General features: G+C 37.8%; 1 protein-coding gene across 1 annotated transcript in view; it reads right to left on the minus strand.

The window, feature by feature from the left end:
* The window catches only part of Ap1g1 (adaptor related protein complex 1 subunit gamma 1), an 84,773-nt gene that overhangs the window by 29,460 nt on the left and 30,808 nt on the right, over nucleotides 1-24,505 (minus strand). The window contains exons 3-7 of the mRNA XM_051201530.1: nucleotides 13,147-13,271; nucleotides 6,329-6,470; nucleotides 4,695-4,791; nucleotides 3,610-3,686; nucleotides 362-457 (exon numbers count right to left, since the gene is read on the minus strand). Of these exons, the coding sequence (XP_051057487.1) occupies nucleotides 362-457; nucleotides 3,610-3,686; nucleotides 4,695-4,791; nucleotides 6,329-6,470; nucleotides 13,147-13,271 (537 nt within the window). The remainder of the gene's footprint in view (nucleotides 1-361; nucleotides 458-3,609; nucleotides 3,687-4,694; nucleotides 4,792-6,328; nucleotides 6,471-13,146; nucleotides 13,272-24,505) is intronic.

Consider the following 24,505-nt stretch of genomic DNA (forward strand, 5'->3'; position numbering starts at 1 on the left):
ACAAACAAATCCCACTCAGTATAAAATTCAAATAATTCAAATGAAGAGTTAGATCGCATCAGAAATAAGTAACAAGAATTTTAAGACGTTAAAAGAGTCTGTACACACTTCTGCATTTAATTAAGTTATAAAAATAACCCACCATTCATGGTTCCATATCTTTTAGCTACTTAACTGATAATCAAGTACCTAAGTACCAGATAAACTTTACATTTACACTGTCATTTTATTAATTAAATACTTATTAGTATAATTATTGAATTACCAAATTTGTAGCCTATATAATCTTATGATAAAGGAAATATTTCTTCCAAAACATTGCACTCAAGTGACATCTATCCAAAATGTTTTTGAACCTCACCTGCAAAAAGGGGTCACTGATACCAGAAACATCATGCTCTGGGGAATATCCGGACATGATGAGGTTCTTTAGAATACGAACTAATTGGGGCACAAGCTGCAGAAAAGAAAGATGCATCAAAACAACAACAACAAAGATTGAATATCTAAGACTATCTCTTCAATAACCAGATTCTATCTCTTCAATAACCAGATTCTTTGGATTAGAAAAATGATACAAAGGTCTGAGTCCAAAAAATTTCTTCTGCTACAAATACAGTATTGAAGATGGTTGAAAAGTATAACTCACGTAGATGAAAACCTAACAAGTAATATGTACTTTATCAGTATAACTCACGTAGATGAAAACCTAACAAGTAATATGTACTTTATCAGTAGGAAAACAAGTCAGATCTTTTTCCTCCAGAATTCTATTTGTAAAAATACCAGAAATCACAGTAGACCAAGAGCCTATGGAAACCAAACGAAACAGGTCTATGGGGTATACTGCAACTCTACTTTTGTAGAACTCAAAATTCTTGGGTAGCAAAAAAAAAAAAAAAATTCCATTTTATCCATTATAACAAATTCATATAAAGCAATGGTCTTATTAAAATATAAAGCATACCACACCTCAAATAGATTTTTTTTGTGTGTGTGCATGTGTGTGTCCTTTCCCAAAAAGCAACAGGAAATACCAAAATGATCAACATGAGCCAAAAGGAAGATAGATGAAGAAAACACACCTAAGATACCAAGGCCCTACTCTACTCATAAATGAAATTCTGTCACAATTTAATATCAGCACTCAATTATGTCTTCTTATCTTACCAAAGAGACTATACATTCCTTATAAACAAGAATTTCCTTGTCCTTCCTTTACTAGGTCCATGCCATAGAGGCAATTATTACTGTCAATCTAAAGTTACAAGTGCTTCCAAATATGAACACTCATTTCCTTTTCACTGAACAATTAATTACTTCAAGTTAAACTCCTATTCCAAAATGTCTACCACAAGTGAACTTTCCCAGTCTCCAAATGAAAAAAAAACCCAATTAACTAACTAGATGAACAGCTTTTATTTATTACCTAAAAACGACATAAGGAAGGGTACAAACACTGACTATTTCTGTAGAAAATCTGAACAGGACCAGCTCTACGCAATTCATAATTTTTCCTCTTTGTTTTTATGCTGTCCCTCTCTACTCCCCACATCTAGAAAGGTACTGAGGTTAAAGTGAAATGCCAAGCTACACTCAAGGCATGCACCCAAAACACTCAAAACATTAAGGCCACTTATAAATGCAAGAGAACATAATGTTAACTTAAGTAAAGTTAGCCATATCCTTCAGAATTTAGTGACTCATTAAATCATCAAAACAAAAATTGAAGATGGACAACTCCAAGAATAAGACCAGTCTAAGGTATGGAGATCTGTAAACTGTAAATAAAATTTCAGTAAATCTGTTGACTGTGGTGTGAAGATTAAGCAGCTCATCTTTCATACTCCCCACAGTCTCCATTTTTGTGTACTACATATAAGCCTAATCCCTTTTTAAATTCTGGTTTAGTTCTTGGAGAAGTCCTTTTTCCTTGGGCTACTAAATTCAGAAATTGTTTTATTTGCTACCAAGGCCAGCACATTGCATAAGACTGCCCTCGGACAGAAAGCCAAGTATTTAGCATACAAGTTCTTGGAACCCAGCTTTATTTTTCAGACAAAAATGCGAGTTACTAAAACCGATGACAGGACAAATAACAGAAGGTGACAGAGGGAAAGCTGCAGCCATGAAAGTCAGTTGGTGCCAGGTACTCCACCTCTAAATCCTTTCAATATCCCAAAGCTTCTCAGATTAAGTCCCAGGAAGAGGGAAATAAAAAACTAAGTCTAAAATGAAAGCTCAGAAGTACATGGAGCTTTTTCAAGTATGAGTTACCCACAGATGGCTCTAAATGATCTAATTCAAAAAGAAGCAGTGCTTTGTCTAAGGGCTCCAGACAGAACCGGAATGGCCATGAGCAAAGGTGCCAGGCAGGTGCTCAAAGTCTCTCCCATGAAGATGAAGATACAGGAGGAGGATTACAACTCAGGGAAGGCTGCAACTGAAATCCAAGGCCAACTTTGGAGTCAGGAGTTTAAGAGACAAGACAAAAACTGGACCAGGGAGTTAGCCAAAAATGCTAGAACAAATAATTCACAGTATTAAGCACAGCTTCAGCATTAGTATAGTTTAAAAGCCACACTTGTGGATGGATACACAAAAGCTACAAAGGACCTAAAGCCAGCATGCACCATCTAATAAGAGGGTTAATTCTTACCTTTTCATTCTAACATACAGCAGGATTCCAAACAGACAACAGGAACAAAACATACAAAGCAAGCATTAGGGACAGATACGGGTCTCATACTATTTTACATTAATTTAATCAAGACATGAACATCTAAGGGAGAGTGAGGCAAAAATAAATAAATAAATAAATAAATAAATAAATAAATAAATAAATAAATAAAACTGTCGTTAGAGCTAAAGTAAAAAATGAGCTCTTTGCAGAATGCTCATCAACCTTCTCTAAAGGAATAAACACATGCAACCACACAAAGAACAGTATCCTTCTCACTAAGGGAAAAATAAAACTGCCTATTTTAAAATGCTATGAAAAATGGGGAAAGGAAGCCGGGCCTTTAATTCCAGCAATTGGGAGGCAGAAGCAGGCAAATCTCTGATTTCAAGCCAGCCTAGTCTATAGATACAGCAAGTTCCAGGACAGCCGAGGCTACACACAGAAACTATTGGGCCGAGGAGGAGTCTAAAAAAGGTAGGGCTATCCCAGGAATCAATGACCTCATTAGATTCATTAGAACACTGTAACAAAGTAATAAAAGTGAAAATTCTTTTTGCTGTTTTCCACCTTAAGAAAGAAATATTACTTGTCTTTAAAAAAAAAAAAAAAAGCACCCTATTTGACCTCAGGTTACATTTCCTGGCTCACTGCGAAAGCAGTAGATAAAAACACCTGAGCAGTTTGTCTGCCAACAAGGAAAGACTCCTATTCTGAAGGGGGAAACACTACACTAGTGCCAGCTCTTATATGTCTAAATCTGGCTTCCAGCCCTACCACACAGCAGGGCTAGTCAAATCCTTTATTCAGCTTCATAGCTTGCTTTCAAAAGAAAATCCTAAATGAGGGGGGTGGGGGGGGAACCCATGTACTTTTCAGGAAAATCATTTTTTGATCAACAAAAGCTAAGGCACACAGAAGGCACCTACCTTTCTGAAATGTGCAAGCATGTCTGGGCTCCGCTCACACATCTCTGTGAGGAGGACTACAGACGTGTGAAGGACACCTGAGGAAAGGCCAAAGGGAAGCAAAAATGAGAGCCTACTTAGCTCCAGAAAACAGGGATTCATTCCAAAGGAGACTTGCTATTCCTGCTTCTCAAAGAATCAAAGCACTGTGAGAAAGAGTTCTCATAAGGAGCTGCTATTTAACCTTGGTCAGGTCTGAGTCTTTCCAATGGCTAAAACACTAAGGACAAATCTGTCCACCTAGACCATCCACACTCAGTGTAAACTAGACCACTCCTTCTCCATGCTTATACAATACACTCTGACAGATAATCCTAGACAAAAACCTTAGTAAAATACTAAACTTTCAGATAAAATGTATCAAAACACAAATGACAAGTAAATTTGATTGTTTCAAAGTCAGTAAAAAGAAACTTTTCATTAAATAATAAAATGACGACCTACCTAAACCTTTATGTGTTCAACACTTGTTTTGAGCATTCCAGGCACAACACAGATTTAAATTAATTCAATTTAAATTTAGTTTAAATTAATCAAATTAAAATGAGTGTCATTTTTTTTTCCTCTTAATATTTAAGACATAAAACTTTACTTGGAACTCATTTCACTGACTTCAAGATAAGAACAAAAAGTTTGGGGCGGGGGGGGGGGGGGGACCCAGCCACATTCCATTTAATATTTAATTCCTCTGAAGCTTTATATAAAGATATCTGAATGCGCACTACAGAATCCTATTAGGAATGACTCACAAGAATTTCTGCTAATCCTATACTCCTAACACATAGCAAGGAGAAAAGTCTTCTTTTATTATAAAATGGCCAAGAAATTAGGGAGCTTTTATATGAAAATTGAAGATATGATCATTGGTGCATCCTACTGAACATTAATAATGTAAGACAGGAACTGAAAGGTAGGTTTACTATAAAGAAAGCACTTGAAGTGCAAAGCTAGACTCTGGTAGGCAAGACCTATGGTAACTGTACAGCCCTGACCCAGGGGTGACCCTTTCAATGTTGGTACTTTATGAGCTCATCCAATCACATTACCATGGTTCTTCTCATTCAATAAATTTTTTGTTGCTGGTAAAAACATCTCCATAAGTTCAGGAACCTTCCTGATGACATGAACAGCACACAGTGCTGCCTACAAAAAAAAAATAAATAAATAAATAAAAAGACAAAAGAAAATTTATTACAATTAATCCAGGGCAACCAATCTTATAAAAAAACTTCACCAACTAGTTCATCTATTAGAAAAATTAACAGGCTGGATAACAGGATTTATTACTTGTGAACTGCCTAGGGCTTTCCAGTCTATACCAGTAAATTATTGGGAACTTTAAGCTCACCCATCTCTTTGTTCACATACTGCCAGATATCTGAGGAAAACACTTTCAATTAAATTGCAATTAATAGGAATTTATCACAAAAGTTCAATGTAAGTGGAATTCTGGGGAAATGAAAAACAGACAAGGATTTTCATCTGTGATAATCCTTCCTGAGTCAGATGATCAGTACATCTAACAATGTCATGTAACTTAAAGACTCCTTCCATAAAACCAATGCTAAGCTTAACAGTATCTATCCTGCCCTCAATTGACTGTTCTTAAGTCAAGAAAGTCACTTAGGGGGCTAGGGAAAACAGCTCAGTGACAACTGAGCTTAATTCCCAGTAAAAAGAAGGAAGGAAAAGGGAAAAGAAGGCAAGAAATATTGGTTAGTGAAATGCACTAATTTCTATTAAATAAAGGACAGTCTTACTAATCTGTCCACCAGGAAAAAACAGGGTAGATGGAGGCTGACTGTGGTGATCCCTCAAGGAAACTGCAGCTATTACTTTAGTCAAATGCAACAGCTTAGATAGACTGACTAGAAAAGATTCCTGCTAATTCCTGCTAATTTGAGTGGGGAGGCACTCAAATCTGAAGGAATGCTGCATTTAATGTAATACTGTGTGTTCTATTAGTAGTAGTTCCCACAGTGCTGAAGAAAAGGCACTGGTGTACACACAAAGTAACATGTTTGTGTACATCACTACCATCCATTACACACCCTAAAAAAAAAAAAAAAAAACGGTCCTATAGAAGCATCTTTTTCTCACACTAATAACAGATTCAGTAAAGGACAACGAGATGATAGTTTATGCTCATTTCTTAGACATATACATTCTGTACTTTCTTTACCATAATCTTAGGATTAAAGCAAAATTTTAAACTCAAAAAGTTTTTAGAAACAAACAAAAGCAAGTAATTTGGGAGAATAAGATCATTCTCTTTGCCATGACTATCCCAATCAGGCACATCACTTTGGAAAGTGATCTCTCCATGACTCCCTCACAGCAATCTAGGCCCCAGTACAACTGTCCTTTGAGATATACAAAGGCATGAATACAAAGGCATGAGCACATATGCCCATTACTAGTACAAAGTCAATGAAAAACTGTTAGTATGTGAGATAATTGACAAAGTACTCAGATGTGCCACTGAGGACATAATTTGCCTATAAATTATTTCTTCACAAAAAGGAGGAATCAAAAATCATGAATAACTCTTAAATATATTTACTGAAAAAGGGAAAAAAATCTTTTAATTCCATCTTACCCTTCAAAAACAAGTATTCTGCCCTCTCGTTTCCATAATACTATCTAATCCAGACAGACATTTGACTTAATACCAAGTTACCTTTTTTCTTAAGTAAGAGTTGGAGGTTTTCAGAAGCTTCTCTACCTCTCCTGCAAGATCTCTGCACATCTCTGAGGAGCCCATGCAGCCAAGGGTACAAAGTGCTAGCCCCTGTACGAACTGCGTACTATGATTAAGATCACTGCAAGAGAAAGAAAGGAAAGTAGGAACAAACACATTCAGTCTCCCCAAAGCAGCCTAACAACTTAACTGCAAGTCCCAAGATTACTCTACTGATTTAAAAATAATAATGACAACAACAAAACAATAGGGTATGGGGAGATAGCTCAGCACAAAATGCTTGCCTTGAAAACTTAAGGACATTAATGTAGATCTCTAGAACCCCTGCAAAGCCAGACTTGGTAGCACATAGGTGCCCTATAGCCAGATGGGAAGCTTTGCAGGACTGCTATATATAATATAACAAGAGATCCTGTATCAAACAAGGCAGAAGACAGGACTGACACCTAAGGCTATACAAGTACTATGGTACACATGTGCTCTCTCTCTATGTGTGTGTGTGTGTGTTTTAATTAATAGAATTTAGAAAAATGTTTATTCTAATTTTATTTCAAATTATTAAGATAGTGAACCAATAATATCTAAGTTTTCTATCCAAAGTCTCCAAATGACAAAGTGACAAGAATGTGTTACCCATTAGATATTAAAGATACCACTTTAGAAAACTTAGCAACCACTAAAAGTAAAAAGATGGAGCAAAACTGCCTTGAAAGATTTCTAAGACATGATCTCATATCACCTTTAAGAAAAGTTAAGATTCATACTAAAACTCTTTTATAGCCAGGAATCATGGCACATGCTTTTTTTTAATTCTAGCACTTGGGAAGCAGAAGCAGGAGGATGTCTAGGAGTTAGAAGCCAGCCTGGTCTACATAGAAAGTTCCAGGCCAGTCAGAGCTATATAGTGAGACCTTACCTCAAAGAAATGGATGAATAAATAAATAATCAGAAAAAGAAATCTCAATTGCTAGTAAAATTTAAGATAATATAAACACACAACAAAAATATAGTTACTCTGACCTTCTTTGATCGTATGTGTTAATATTAGTCACCTTACATTAAATATTTTCTATATTCCTAGTTGTTCAAAAAGGAAAATCAGTTATTGTTATTACTGATAAAAATAGCACTAATGAAAGTACCTTTAACATACTAAGCTAGATAGTAAAAATGAGCCCTCCTAAGTGTTTTCTAATACAGCAATGTGGTTTGAGTATCCTTGTATGTGGGAAACCTCGTCCCCAGTGTGTTCATGGTCAAGATGATAGACTCTTGAAGACACAGAGCCTTGTAGTCGCTAAGGACTCTGCCCTCAGAAGTGACACTGGTGTTGAGAACTAAATATTTCCCATGAGGTTGAGTTGCATTAAAGAAACAAGAGATTCCTGCTTGTGTGATTCCCCCTGCCCCCTTCCCACCTGTGTATTCCTGCTGTGTGTGACCCCATCTGCTCCAGAAGCTAAGCAGTTTGGTAGGCTACCACACTTTCTTTAACTTTCAGTATGAAGTGAATAAATATTTTTTCTTTATATATTATAGTCTCAGGAATTTCTGATCATAATAGAAAATGATTACATTACTGTATAAAAGTGTTTTATTAAAAAAACTAGAGTATTAAAAACATGAATTGTTAAACATACTTATATCTTGAAATTAACTCTTATTATTCAGAAGCCAGTTTCCGAGCTATTATATCATTTAGAGCAACATAGTTGAAAGACATAGTTCTCAACTTTCCTAATGTTGTAACCCTTTAATACAGTTCCTCATGTTATAGTGACACACAACCATAAAATTATTCTGTTGCTACTTCATTTCTGTAATTTTGCCTTTATTATGAACTATAATGTAAATATCTGATATGCAGGATATCTGATATGCAACCCCCAACAGGATCATGACCTACAGACTGAAAACCACTAGTTCATAAGATTTATGGACATCTCAACAGTTCATGAGATCCAAACTACTTTCATAATCCTACCATACTGCCAACTGTGCTGACCTCTGTACTCAGTAAAAGCAGTGTAGGAAAAGTGCCTGTTCACAGCCCCAGTGAAGGCAGCAGCATGAAATGATAATAAACACTGTGTTGGTCACTGCATGGCTGAGGTAAGGAGCAAGGAAGAAAGCAGCAGAAGAGAAAGGGGAAGGAAAGCAGCTTCATTTAAACTATCACCAGCAGTAGTGGTACACATCTGTAATCCCATCACTCGGGATGCTGAAACCAGCCTGATGTACACTTTCTGAACAAACTCATGTGAGCATACAACTTCAAAAGGAACAACTGATATTTGCTGCTAATGACATGATCCAAGCTTTGAAATAAAAACTGAAGCTTTGGAAAACTTCTATCATCTCTACAAATTTAACAGTTTACAAATAACCCATGAGGTATTTTTGATATTTTATGATGAGCTGCATGGGCATCCAGAAGATCTACATAACTTAGTGAACAATTTCTTTTACCAAGTGGTTCCACTGTGGTATTATAAAATTATTCATGGGTAAATACATTATTGCTTAAAGGGCAAGTAATACATTATAGCTTAGGGGTTAAAGGCACTTTATTACCCAGGCTGGTGATATGATATGAGCTCAATCTCTAGAACCACAGGACAGAGAAAACCAACTCCCCCAAGTTGTTCTCCAACACTCATACATGCAGTGACACACTTGGCCCTGAAAACTTATGAAACAAATTAAATGCTTAATTTTTTTTTTTTTTCTTTTCTTTTCTTTAGCCAGGAGAGAGTGCATACCTTTAATCCCAGCATTGAGGAGGAAGAAACTGGTGGATCTCTGAATTCCAGCCCAGCCTAGTCTACAGAGTTCCAGGACAGCCAGAGATACACAGAAAAATCCCAGGGGAGGGGGAACACTTAATTTTTTTTTCTTAAGTGTTAAAGTGTAAGACAGGCCAATGGATTTTAAAATAAAGTATTAGCATATTTGGCAGAGTTTCAGAGTCTACACTATAACTCACAGTTAAGAAATGGCCACACTGCCAGGCAGTAATGGCTCACTTGTCTGGTAGAGGCAGGCAGATCTCTGTGAGTCATAGGCCAGCCTGATCTACAGAGTGAGCTCTATCTAAGACAGCCAAGGATATACAGATAAATACTTCTTTAAAAACCACGAGGAGAGACGGGCACATGTTCAATTTTAGGAAAGCAGCAAAGAATGTTAAGTACTTTGAGAAGTCAATTACTCTTCTCATTGTGCTGCTGAGACTGAGCCAAGCATACGCTATCTACCATGGGGCTACATATCCAGCTCTGTGTTTATTTTTATTTTGAAGCAGAGTCTAGCTAAGTTGCCCAGATCCAACTTGAACTTACTATGTAGCCCAGGCAGGACCTAAATTTGTGATCCTCCAGCTTCAGAACAGCTGAAATTGTGTGCCAGGCAACTGCCAAGTTTTTACCTTCTCCACACTACACCTGTACTGTGGTTTAATAAGGATCAGGAGAAACAAATAGGCTGAATAGTTATTTATTCAGGGAGAAATAACTTACAACATAGACAGAGGAACACCAACAGGTTCCTAGTCCCAAGGATGCCCTTGTCCCCGTGCTGCAAGCAAGAGAGCTCCTGGGGGCCCCTCCTCAGACCTAGTTCTCCCAGGTAATGTCAGCCCCTGCCCCCACCTCAATGGGCATGGTCAGGTACAGACAAAGTGAATATCTCACTACACACCTGCTAGATGCTCTCTACCTCCTTCAGTCAATATTCTACAATCAAGGACCTGAATGAAGACATGAGCATCCAACTATTCTCCTTTGGGTAGAGTGGGGGAAAAATATAAAATAATGCCACTCTCCACACAGGAATTTATTTTAGAAAATATTTTCATAGAAAATTTACTAATAGCTAGGCATGTACCTACAATTCCAACATATACCAAGTTAGCGTGAGGTGTGTAATGAGACTCTGTTTCCAAAAGAGAAAGGAAGGAGTGAGGGAGGAGGGAGGAAAGGAAGGAGGGAAGGAGAGAGGAAGGAAGAGAGGGAGAGGGGAGGGAGGATGGATGGAAGAGAAAACGTTGCTTATGTTAACCAATAGTTCATTATTACTCTCTGGGAAAGTGGAGTTATTGGGGCCCACACTCATGCACACACACCCCTAAGCTAAACCCCCAGACCATAATTAGTTTTGGTTTGTTTTCTTTTGCTTTTTGAGACAAGGTCTCTCTATTATGTAGCTCTGGCTGTCTTGGAACTTGCTACATAGACCATGCTGGCCTCAAACTCACAGAGATGCACTTGAATCTGCCCCATTTGTGCTGGGATTAAAGGAGTACACCACCACACCTGGCCCATTATTAGTATTTTTAATTAAAAAGGAAAATAAAGTTTAAAAGTTAAGTTTGCTCTTTTATACCAATTTTAGTAGTTTAAGATGAAATAAAGTAAATCTTGAATATTAATTATAGTTTTTAACACTTGGAGGCCCAGCTCCTACTAATATTTAACTGATTTTGTATTCATTTTCAATAATTAAGCATTATTTTCAAAATGCAATTTCTTAATATAGGGGTTGGGGATTTAGCTCAGTGATAGAGCACTTGCCTAGCAATCGCAAGGCCCTGGGTTCAGCCCTCAGCTTCGAGGAGGGGAATAAATTAGATTCAATTCTTAAAAGACTTCACTCCAAGATCTTGAAATATCTTAAGTTATTCCTCTGCCAACAAATAGGGCAGCTATATTCAGTATTAAGCATTAAAACTGTTGCTATACCATGAGCCTTATAACACAAATAAACCCACATATTAAATACACACATGAATAAACAAGGGAGACATGAATAACTCCATGCTTAAAAGGAAATAAATGCTCATCAATTCTCAATTATCTGAGAACATTCATTTGGCCTAACAACTGAACTCAATCTGGGAATGGTGTCACACACCTGTAACACCAACATTCAGGAGTCTGAGGCAGGAGAATCTAGAGTTCAAATCTAGCCTGGAATACATTGTGAATTTGAGACAGCTTAGCATTCATAATGGAATAGGTTTTTTTGTTTTGTTTTGTTTTGTGTTAAATAGGGTCTCACTATGTTGATCAGGCTAGCCTCAAACTCAGTGATCTGACTCTAAAGGTATATGATACCGTACTCAGATAAAATTTTCTTTCAAAATAAAAAAACTGTGAAGATTTCTTCTGCATCCATGTGCCTGCCTCATTTTTCAACCAAGCCACATGCCTATCCTCTGGTTTGGTATTAACTCTAACATGCCTTGCTACTGGGCAGAACTGCCAGGTTATCTGCACATGACTGAAAGGTTAAGTAACAGAGCAACAGACCATGAAAGAACCAAAAGGAAAAGAACTGCCTCACAGCCCTGTCCACAGCAAATGTAGAGGACCAGCATGATGACCCTCTAAGAATATATTCTCTTGTCACTGAGGGCTGCTGTTCAGGTTTTTCTACTTTCCACCCTGGGACTTACAACAGCCCCTGGCATGTAGGCAGGTGTGTACTAAACCTAAATAATTAATGGACTTTGTATATCCACTACTCGTATTTCATGGACACCACCCTCAAAGAAAAATAATCCTTCTCAAAATCCTTTCCCTTTCTACTTTCTGTCAAATGCAGAAATAAAACAAACAAAATAAAAATTTAAATATCAAATGCATTGATAAAACCAAAACCAAAGGTACTTTGGCCATTTAAGACTTGATGAATTTCCATAACTAACAGAATTTCCCTTTTTTTTTTTTTTTTTTTGTTGGTACTATATCACCAAACAGCCCAAATTAGTCTTGATTTGAGATTGCCTAATTGAGTCTTGCAAGTGGTGGGATTATAGGCATGTGCCACTGTACCCACCTCACAGAATATTAAGAGGGTTACTGAAGAAAGCAGCTACTCTGCTAGATCTTCTTATATGTCCACATAGCAGGTGTTCCTTGGTTATTACACAAGGTAAAGAAGGGTAAAGACTACTACTGTATCAGTGAAGAAGCACTGGGCTTTCACAGATGCTTGTAGTTACTTCCAGGGGCCAAGTCATGCTACACACAACTACACTTCTATCTAAACACTGGAGACACAGGAAGAGCCAGAGTTCCAGGATAGCCTGAGGCACACACAGCAATACTCTGTCTTTAAAAAAATAAAAAATAAATTTAAAAAATTCCAGGGCTGGTAAGATGGCTAAATGGGTAAAGCAACTGCCACACAAGCCTGATGATCTGAGTTCATACCCTGGGACTCAAATAAAAGTAGATGGAGAGAAAAGAATCCACAAGATTGTCCTTTGACTTACATACACTTACACACTTACACACACACACACACACACACACACACACACACACACACACACACGCCATGCTCCCCTCACATATACACATCACATATATACACAATAATAAATCTAATATTTTTCACAGGGATTGAGTATAATCCCACACTACTAAAATTTCAGTTCCTTGCTCAGAATATAGATTAGTAATTTTTAATAAAGGATATTTCATTATTCACAGTATCAACATCCTAGAAATACAAAATAAGGAAATGTAGATTTCACTAATGCTTTCTTCTCTTTTCTAAGAGCATCCAAATGTTTATCTAATTGTTAATTATGTATTATGCCCAAAGATGTACAACAATATTTTTATTTCCTTTTGCTTATTATCTTTACAATATTAGCTACAATTATTAGACACTCAAATATATTCTGGACAGTAAGTATAAAATCAGTAAGTAAACACTGTTAACCTCATAAGAAATTCTTAAAAGAGCAAAACAATTGTTATAAGGGAAAGGGAAAGGTTAAGACTTACTTCTTGATACAATTGGTCATGAGAAGATGCACATCTTGTCTTTCATCTAATAACAGCATTGCTCCTAAATACCCAATTCGTTTGTCTGTGAATTTTTGAGAGGCGATTAGCTTGAGGCACTCCAACTACACAAAAAAAAAGGGGGGGGGGAGAGGAGGCATGAACAGAGAGGGAAAAGCATTGTTTTAAATTCACAATAACTGCAGTTTGAGTTTGCATGGTCAGTGGTTAAGAGCAAACACTTGCTGCTCTTGCAACGGACCTGGGTTTAGTTCCCAGCACTATTGCAGGTAGCTCATTACTGCCTGCAACTCCCAGCCCCAAAGTATGTGACTCCCCTTTCTGGCCTCTTCAGGTACTTGTACACGTACATACACATAAAACAATAAATCTTTTTCAAAGATTTGATTCCTATTTTGATAATCAAAACACTTAACAACTGGAAATAAAGCACTAAACAGTATCTTAAATATACAATGAACTCAAGAACTTTGATACAACATGAAAAACTACATTTAGGGCTTGAACCAAGGACTCAAATGCAGAAAGAAAACAAAATCTTCAAAGCAAAACGCCATAGTGATAATTATCTAAAATGTTTTCTATAATTTTTTTCAATCATTGGAAGAACATTTGTCTAGCATGTGTGAGGTCCTAGGTCACAAAACAATAAAAATAAATATTATTAACTAACTCCTCAGGGCTAAAGTGAAACTGGACCTTTCTTTAAAGTCACAACTACTCTGAAACACTTTAAGGTTTCATCTGAACAAAAAAAAAAAAGTCAAACATTCGGCTCTGGGATAGTGTTTTTCAAAGGGCAGGCAGAAATCAAACTCTCCAAGAAGTGCTTTTAGATTACACTCTGCTTTTGAATCCTACATCTGCGTAAGGGAAGGGCCTCCAACTGAGACCTAGGAACAGAGGAAACAGTCACAGGGAGACTACTTTCCATTATGAATTCATCTAATGGGCTCAAGTGAAATGGAAGGAAGTAAAGCAGTTCCACAAATAGAACTGTTTGAGGCTATTTTTAATTATTCTTTTAAGTTAGCTTTTAATTACAAAAGTACCTCATGTTAGGTAACTAACTACACTATCACAATGCTGAGGTCCCAAGAACAGGATCAAAAGGGAAAACAGACTTTCTATAAAGGGGGTGGGGAACTCAAGAGGGAAGAGGGATGTAGCAGCTCCACCCTTCCTGCTACACACATATTCTATTCAAACCTTAAAAACAATTCCTGGATAGAAGTTGACATTGCTTTTACAGTGTATGCACAAAAGGCCCTGCTGGTAAAGGAGACAATCAAAAGCTGAAATGATACCAAAGTTTCCCTTTCCAACAGGTCTGTAATCCCAGCTTGGCAGAGATCGAGGCAGAAGGGTCAATTCAAGGTCAACTTCAGCTACACAGCAAGTTTGAGGCCATCATGAACTATATGACATACTATCTCTCAAAATACACTATAACAAAATGTCTACTTTAAGCTTCTTTTCCAAACATTCCATTGAATAATTTTATAAAAGTTTTGTCATTGAAGAAAATGCCAAGATTCAGACAACACAAAAGTCTCCATCATCATTACTGAACCTTACTCACGACCAGCTCTAAACACTATGCAAATAAACTATCCAAAAACATTTTATTTAGATGATCTAGTGAGCAGGCCACACTCTTTAAGGCATTTCTCATATTGTCAGAAATGTGTTTTAAGACAGTCATACAAAAGTCACCCTTTCTTTATTGAGATATATTTTGTAAATCATAAAGGTAAATGTCATTTGTTTGAACTATTTTTGTTTTTTTGTGAGCTGCCTTGTCACCATCCACCCCCACCCCAGGGCTGGAGTTACTGGTATTCATGAGCCCATGTCCAGCTTGGTAAATGGGTAATGATATTGGGATTTGAACTCAGGTCCTCAGGGCTACAAAAAAAAATAAGTACTGAGCCATCTTGCCAGCAGTCACCTTTTTTTTTTTTTTTTTTTTTTTTTTTGAGACTGGGTTTTTCATTGGCTTTAGGGTAGGCAGGCTAGCTGGCCAGTGAGTCCCAAGGATTAGGAGTCGCACTTATCAGCCCTGAGATGAGAAGAGCACACACACTATGACACCCAGTTCTTCCTAGTTGGTTCTACTCAGGTTCTCGTGATTGCTGTACAAGCACTTTGCTGACTGAGCTAGCCCCCAATCCTAGCCCCACTTACACATTCCTCTCAGAAAACCTTAAAAGGAAAACTGACTTTTATACCAAATCCAAAAGACAAATGCACTTTGGAGAATATATTTGCAACTCATTTAACACTCATAAGGTCCTAAGTAATGGCTTCTTACCAACTGACTGTAGAAAAAGACCAAAAGTCCAATATTACAGTGAAAAACAGATTAGGCCAGACAATTCATAGAAAACAAAAAACAATTCAAACAAATGAAGTTAACCTCTTAAGACAAATGCAATTAAACTAAATTATAAGATATTGAACTGTACACTTGAAAAGCATGAGCTACATAGTTTTGTAAAATAAGCTCCAATAAAAGCGGTTAAAGAGACTGTTATAAATCCCAACCATACAGAGAATGGTGTTGCACACATTTAATCCCAGCACTTTCAAAGCAGATCTCTGAGTTCCAGACCAGCCTGGTCTACAGAGTGAGTTCCAGGACAGCCAGGACTACAAAGTGAGACCCTGTCTCAGAAAATGACAAAACAATAAAATCTAATTTTACTTATGCATGTGTGTCTGAATGGAGGTTAGAAGAGGGTATAGTTGCTAGTTTTATGTCAATTTGACACAAGCTTTAGTCATCAGAGAGGAAGGAGCCTCAACTGAGAAAATGCCTCCTTACGATCAGGCTGTAGGCAGGCCTGTAGGGCATTTTCTTAATTAATGATTGATGGGGAAGGGATCAGCCCATGGTGCGGTAGGTGCCATCTCTGGGCTGGTTGTCCTGGATTCTATAAGAAAGCAGGCTGAGCAAGCCAGAGGGAATGAGCCAGTAAGCAGCAGCCCTCCATGGCCTCTGCATCAGCTCCTGCCTCCAGTTTCCTGCCCTGTTTGAGTACTTGTCCTCACTTCCTCTGATGAACTGTGATGTGGAAGCATAAGACAAATAAAAATAAACCCTTTCCTCCCCAACTCGCTTTGGTCATGGTGTTTTAGCACAGCAATAGTATCCCTAAGTAAGTTGGTACAGGGATAGTAAGATAACAGACCTAGCCATGTTGTTTTGGGGGAGGATTGTGGAAGGACTTTGGAACTTTGGGCTAGAAAAGTCATTCTAAAGGAACTTGGAAGATAAGAATGTTGAAAGCAATGAAGAATGATGGCGTTCTGGCTTGTTAAGTTTCATAGGAAAGCAAAGACTGTATGGGGCTTTTTGTGTGAAGCTTCTGTGGTTCTTGTTAGCTGGGGTTGAAGAATCAGCTGTGATTAACAAAATTACCACAACTACTAACGTGAAACCTTTGTTTTGCTGGGATACTTGATGCTAGTCAGCTAGAGCTGAGGAATATCCGCATCATTGAAGTAAAATCTTCTGGAAAGTGCTTCCTGAGAGTCAGCACACAGAAACTGTGTTCCAGACATGGTGAAGGTTGTACCTTGTGCTGGCAGCTGAACTTGTATGAGTCTACCCAGGTGTTGCTGGTTTTGAAGGTATGAAGGGGTCACGGACAGCAGCTGAGGCTTGGCACTGTGGTCAGGGCTAAAGTCCCTGAATAGAGCCCAGGAGAGGATACAGGTAAAAAGTATAACCTAGTTGCAGCAAGGGACCCCAGGAGTGACACGGGGGCATCAGATCCCTTGGAATTGGAGTTACAGGTAGATGAAAGCCACATGGTATGGATGCTGGTACTAAACACCAATCCTCCAAAAGAGCAGCAAACACTTAACCACAGAGCCATCTCTCCAGCCACTACTTTTAAATCTAGATTTGCAAAGATTAACAATCATTTGATAGCATGAAGCCTTTACACTAGGAGTATAAACTGGCACAAGATGTAGAAATTTCTGATCTTTTTGCTCTATTTAAATTACAAATATATACAACCTTCATAAGAATCTGCACTTACTTAGAATCACATATGAAAAATAGATGTCATTCAAATATTTCAGCTAGGACAATAGAAAATAGGTACCATTAACAAGATATCAGTATAATGAATAATGATTCATACCTGTAGCAAGACGCTAAGCAAAATATACTACTATGAGCACATCAAAGAAGGGTGCATGGGGGTGGGGGTTGAGGACATGGATTTGTACTGCTGGGAAGTGACTATACAGGGCCTCCTGACAACTAGGCAGGCAAGTACTCTATCGTGCAGCTACATGCCCTAGCTAGTTTTTTTGTTGTTGTTGTTTGCAAGACAGCATTTCTCTGTGTAGCTTTGGCTGTCCTGGAACTCACAGATATCTACATGCCTCTGTCTCCCCAGAGATGGGATTAAAGGTATGCACCACCACTGCCCAGCAAGATTTTTTTGTTGTTGTTGTGTGTGTTTTTTTTTTCCTCCCTATGGGTGTTCTGCCTGAGTGTATGTCTGTGTATCATATGTGTGCCTGGTATGTACAGAAGCCAAAAGAAGGTATCAGATTCTCTGGAACTGAAGTTATAGGTAGTTGTGAACCACTATGTGGGTGCTAGGAATTGAACTTGGGTCTTCTGCAATAGTAGCAAGTGTTTTTTTAGCCACTGAACTATCTCTTCAGCCCCTGAGTAAGGATTATGAATTGATATGGGTTACTGTTCAGGACAATGCAAACTATCTGCTATAATCACCTACAGGTGGAAGAATGTTTATTAAGAAACTGAGCCACTAGTGGCCTTTTAGTGATAGAAAGATAAGAATAGAAAGGAGTTTTTATCCTAATCCTTTTGAATCTTTCAAATTTACAGTCAATTACACCATCAATACCTATTCCAAAGAAAATAAAAGTACCAGACGAGGATAGAATAAAGTCATTAATTAAAGCAAAAACAGAAGTGGCTAGTGATTAGAAAAACCAATAAAAATGAAAGGGAAATTATTTCTCTATATATAGCTGGACAGTATATATTTCAAAGTATAACAAAGACACATTTGAGTATTAGAATATTTTACAAAATAAGAAACTAGAACCTTAAAAAGATGTAATGCTAGTTAAGGGGGAGGTGAATTGTTCTTTTAAGAGAAATTCATGAAGAATGATTATTATGAAACTGTATAATTGCTATAGGTGCTGGTAAAAATGTCTATGTATTTCTTCCTAATCCCTAATCCTCACTAAAGCTATGCTTTTTTATGCTAGTAATTACTTTCTATCTCCTATCAAACTCCCTTTTGTCAACATCATTATTTAATTTGCACTGTAATATATTTGCTTTTCCACAGGAATTCTGCCTCTCCTACTTTTAATCCCAAAGCCTGATAATTATCTCTTTCCTATTCCCTGCTTTTCTACTTAACATTTGCTTCTAATTGTGAGTCAGTTTTGAGATGGAATAATCACCACCAGCTTGATCTCTAAACATATCCTGCTCTAACTTAGTAAATTGCTTCAGTGTAGCAACCAATGTGCCAGATATTCTGATACTTTACTTTAACCTTAATTCCACTTAGGGGCCTGGGTTTCCCATCACTGTCTTATAAGTAGTCATTAATTCTCTGTAGCTGATTTTTGAAACAGCCTCAGAATCCTCCTCAGCAGGCACACGTGAGTCAGCCATTAGCAGCAAGCCTAAGAGACCTGAAACCATCAGTCCCCTCTGGAACAAGCATGGAACAAGCACGAAGTCTTAACTGAGAATCCACAGGCAGTTTTCTAAGTATAGAACTTCTAAGAAATTCTTTTTTATTTTTGACTTTACAGCTTTTTGAGAGAGGATCTCCTATCTGCCAGGCTGGCCTTAACTACAGCTCCTTAAACTCTTTGATCCTTCTGCCTCAATCTCCCAAGTGCTATAATTATAGTTATGCACCAGCATGGCCAAATACTTCGAGGAAATTAAGTTATGATGGTGTAGATTTTAAGTAGAGACTATTTGATTGATTGATTGATTGATTGACTGATTGATTGATTGATTGATTGACTGACTGACTGATTGCTTTAGACAAAATTTTACTATGCAGTCCTGACTGGCCTGGAATTTGCTATGTAGATCATGTTGGCCTCAAACTCAAAGAGACATGCCTACCCTGGCTTCCTAAGTGTGGAGGTTAAAGGATGCACAACTACACCCAGCTAACAATCTCACTTTTACAAAATTTTTCTAGATTCTAGATGATTTTTAATGTTGCTTTTTAAAAGAAAATTTCAAGCCAGTTTTTATAATAAGAACTTTAGGTCTGAGAAGACTCAGTGGGTAGTGTCTGCTGTGTAAGCATGAGAGCTTCAGTTTGGATTCCCAACCTCTATGTAAAAAGTTAGGTTATGGAGCTAGAGAGATGGTTTAAGAGCACTTGCAGAGGAACTGGGTTCAATCCCCAGCACTCAAATAGTGGCTTAGAACCATTAGTAATTCCAGTTCCAAGCTATTCAACAGGTATGCACACAGTACAGAAACATGTATGCAAGTAGAACGCAAATACACATAAAGTAAAATAATTTTTTTAAAAAAATTTTAAATTAGGCCAGGCAGTGATGGCACACGCCTTTAATCCCAGCACAAGGAAGGCAGAAGCAGGAGGATCTGTGAGTTCAAGGCCAGCCTGGTCTTCAGAGCCAGGACAGCCTCCAAAGCTACAAAGAGAAATACTGCCTAAATAAACAAATAAATAAAATAAAGTTAGGCTTGGGGGCCCATTAGATGGCTTATATAGGTAAAAGTGCTTACCACCAAGCCTGATAAGCTGAGCTCAATTCCAGGAACCTACATGGTAGAAAGAACAGATATACACACACACACAAGTCACAGAGCACATGTGAACACATACACACATAAACGTGTGTGTGTGTGTGTGTGTGTGTGTGTGTGTGTGTGTGTGTGTGTGTGTGTAAGAAGGCAGGCTTAGCAGCAAGCATCTGTGATCCCAGAAATGAAAAAAGAAGGAAGACTGGGCATGGGCACAACAGGCTGGTCCCAAGCATACACTACTAAGCCACTCTAGCTGAAACTGTGAGCTCCAGGCTTGAAAGAGTTCTTTTCTCCAAAAGGGAATTTAAAAAGCAACAGAGAATAACAACCCACATCAACCTCTGGCCTCCACATGAACCCACCTGGCCAAGTGCACCAGCACATACAAACAAAAAAGAGAAGAGCACCCAACAGGGTTCTGGTCTTGTCACACCTTCCTGAAGCAAATACAAATGTCACCTTTTATCAGTGTTTAATATGGCTATCCAGAGAAAAAAGGTGTTCCACTCTGTTAGGTTTTAAAAGACTCTTACAGGAGGTCAGGAGCATACATTCCTTGATTGAAAATTTAACAATGAAGCTTTATGCCCACTTGTTTTATTTTACCATTAAAATAACTCCCTAGTCAACACATACACTTTTGAAAAACAAGTTTGTTACAATTAGCACTATGCCTAGCAACATCTTTACAGACCAAAAACTTTTGTTTTATCTTTCTGTCAGAGGAAAAAGAATCTCTAAAACCAGACATTCATATTGAAGAATCGCTTTTCTTAAGAAAAATAACTATGAAATATTTTATTCAAAAATATATAAAGCTGGATGATGACAGCAGCTCATGCCTTTAATCCTGGTGCTCGGGAGGCCAAGGCAGATGGATCTCTGTGAGTTTCAAGCCAGCCTGGTCTATAGAGAGAGTTCTCGGACAACAAGGGCTACACAAAGAAACTTTGCCTCCCAAAACTCCCCCCCCCAAAAAAAATAAATAAAATAGCTAGCTGACAAACCAACTACATTTATTAATCAACAATTGCACTAGTTAATGTGGAGACTGGGTAACACCTATAGATTTAGAGCCCTGTGCATGCTAGGCTAACTCTGGGGTTGGGGTTGGATTTTTTCCAGACAGGGTTTCTCTATGTAACTTTGGAGCCTGTCCTGGAACGAACTCTGTAGACCAGGGTGGCCTGAAACTCAGAGATCCGCCTGCCTCTGCCTTCCTAGTGCTGGGATTAAGGTTGTGCAACCACCACCTCCCAACTAGGCTAACAGTTCATAATTCTGTCAATAAAACTCAGATCCTTTGGTTTTCTTGTTTTTAGGACAGTATCTCATGTAGCCTAGGATGGCCTCAAATTTACAATGTAAGTGAGAAATGACATTGAACTCTTTGATCCTGCCTCACCTTCCAGGTGCTGGAATTACAGGCTTCTGGCATTTGAAGTGAACTCAGGGCATATAGCATGCTAGGCAAGTACTCTGCCAACTGAGCCAAGTCTTCACCCATTTATTTAAATTTTACTACAAGACAAAGCTTCACCAAGTTGCTCAGATTAGCTTTGCACTTGTAATCCTGCTTAAGTAGCTAGATTATGGATCTGTACCACCAGACCTGTTTTATTTTTCTTAAATATCATATTTTAATTGAAGCCTTTGCACGTTAAGCCTCAGGGCCAGAAGTAACCAACCACTCAAAACTTCTGTCCTACTACACATGTAGAAAAGCTTTTTTGGATATTTTTAAACATTACAAAAAATATTATCATATACCTGATCTACACAAACTCTAATTCATATTTAATGTATCGTTCTACTCCCTGCCCCACACTCTTACATAGGTGCCCCCCACTTGCGAATATAAACTTACCTACTGTTTTTTAGAACAAATTAGTTGTTTCCAATGTTTTACTAGGAAAAACAATGCTGCCATGAATACAATTACACTGTTTTTGCATAATGGACAAGAACAGCTTTCCATTATGTAAGTTAAATGGCTTGATCAGATGCAGGTTTTTCATTTATTTTATTTGACCTTGCAAATATGTGGCACCCTAAGGTAGCAATATTCACTTTTATGAGGGGCACTCTATCATTTTTCTTCCTAAGACATCAACAATACTTCTGATCACCAGATGTTGCAAGATGTGTGATAGTCTAATTTACCTTACATTCCCCTCTTGATTGAGCAGCTAAACCAAATTTCTAAAGAGCAACTTCTCTATATAGATCACCAGATTACTAACAATCCTTTCAGAAGAAACATTAGAAAGAAAGGATGTTTCTTTCCTTCTATTGACCAGTTTGAAAATGAGGTAATTCTGTAGTCTCTTTTAAGGATGGCCAATGAAGTTCATAAATTTTTGTTTAAATATTAGCTTGCTTTCATGGATACTAACTTGCCTGATGCTGAAGATGGACTTCTATGGTAGAGCACATGCTTAGCCAGCTCTAGGACCTGAGTTCAACCCAAATGCTGGATTGAGGGAGGGCATATCCTTTTTAATCAATTACACTATTACCCTCAATACTCAGTTATCAGAGTTGGTAACATGATAGCCTCTTCCAATGATTACTGAAACCTCTATTAACAACCTCTGTAGCTAGTCTTTCTGGTTCCTAACACAGACTAATGGTTCTATTTTTGTATATTTCTTAACCTGCACTTAGCATCTGTCATCATTCTAATAGGCTCAGGCTCTTTTAAAGTGAAATAGCATTTGGAGATCACAATCTGGATCTGTTAATGGACAGATCATTGTTTTTAGGACTTTGGGGGGGGGGGTAACAAGTCCCATATATCTCAGGCTGGCCTCAAACTATATATAGTCTAGAATGACTTTTAACTTATGACCCTCTAGCCTCCACCTCCAGAATGTTGGGACCACAGGTATGCATCATCACCCAAGACTTCACATATCTAGGCAAATACCCTCCCCCCACCTGAGCGACATGCCCAGCTCCTGTTTTTTTAGGACATGTTAAGGGACAAAACAAAATAAAGTAAGGTAATATATGTGTTCAAATACTGGTAAGGTCAAGATAGCAATATAAAAGAAAAAAAGAAACTTCAAAGGAGAATATAACAGCATTGTAGCTATTAATAAAAATCACTAACTGATTAACAGAGAAAACCATGATTATTTCTGCACACAATGAAAAGGCATTTCATGAAATTAAATAACAAGAGTTTTCATATGATAAAAGATAATTACCTAAAGCCAATGACAGCTACTGTATCTGTATTTAGTCATAATATCAGGTTAAGATTTTAATAAGGATGCCTACTATCACTGTTTTTCTTTTGGGTTTTTTTTTTTTTTTTTTTTTTTTTAAGTGTCTCTCTATGACAGCCTGGCTGTCTTGGAGCTCAACTGGCCTCCAACTCACAGAGATCCTCCGACCTCTGCCTCCCAAGTGCTGGAATTAAATACTGACTCTCTTTAATGCTGCAGTACCTATACAGTATGATAAGCAGATGAGAAAAGTGTTCAGTATGATAAAGGGAAGAAAAAAAATTGCCTTTGTTCTCAGACAATAGTACTAACCACAGAGAAAACAACTCTGAGAACCAACTTCAATGTTGCTAGGCAAAGAAATGTGTAAAAACTATATATTTCTTGGGGGATGCAAAAATGGCTCAACAATTAGTACTGAATGCTCTTCTTGAGGACCTGAGAACAAAAAAGCGGTTAAAAACCAGCTGTGACCCTAGTTCCAAGTTATCTGACACCCTCTTCTGGCTTCATCAGATACTGCATGAACATGGTACATAGGCATACAAGCACATAAGACACCCACACACATACACTAAAAATAAATAAATCTCAAAAACTGTGTTGTTTGTTTTTTAGAAAAAAAACTACATTTCTTTATGACACAATTGTTTAAAAAAGAATTAAAGACCAAAGCATGTGTATGTGTGCATGCACAAAAAGATACACAAATCTTTAAGGATACTGTTTGTAATTAGGGACAGAAACTTTAGAGAACCCGCAGATAAATGTGTCTCAGAATGCATGAGACTTCATGGTGAGCAATGTGTTTCAGGGATTATGAAGGAGTGGACAGCTATACTAAACTGACAGAGATGACTCACACACAGGAAATAAGACATAGCAGGCAGACTGAATCTAGGGAGAAACGGAGAACACTTCTCAGCCCTCTGACTGCCACCTGGAAACATCCATCTAGTGTTGCCAACGCTTCTGACTTTTCTAAGCTATAGTAGAAGCCTGTATTTCTATGTGCAGTTCCTTCGTTTTTATATAATGGCAGCAAATTCAAATAATTTTTCTAAAATGCAACTGTAGAAAAATTTGGTTCCAAGCCCCAGTTTTCTACTCCTGAAATATACTTTACTCAACCTGTGGTCAGCAAGATGGCTCAGTGGATAGAGGAACTTGTCCCCAGGCCTACCGAGTTTCAACCCTGAGATCCACATGGAGGAAAGACAGGCAATCCCTACAAATTAAATTGTCATCTTACTGTCACATGTGCACTGTGGAATATGTACACCTACAC

The sequence above is a fragment of the Phodopus roborovskii genome, unplaced genomic scaffold (genome assembly GCF_943737965.1).
Source record: "Phodopus roborovskii unplaced genomic scaffold, PHOROB, whole genome shotgun sequence".
Taxonomy (NCBI): domain Eukaryota; kingdom Metazoa; phylum Chordata; class Mammalia; order Rodentia; family Cricetidae; genus Phodopus; species Phodopus roborovskii.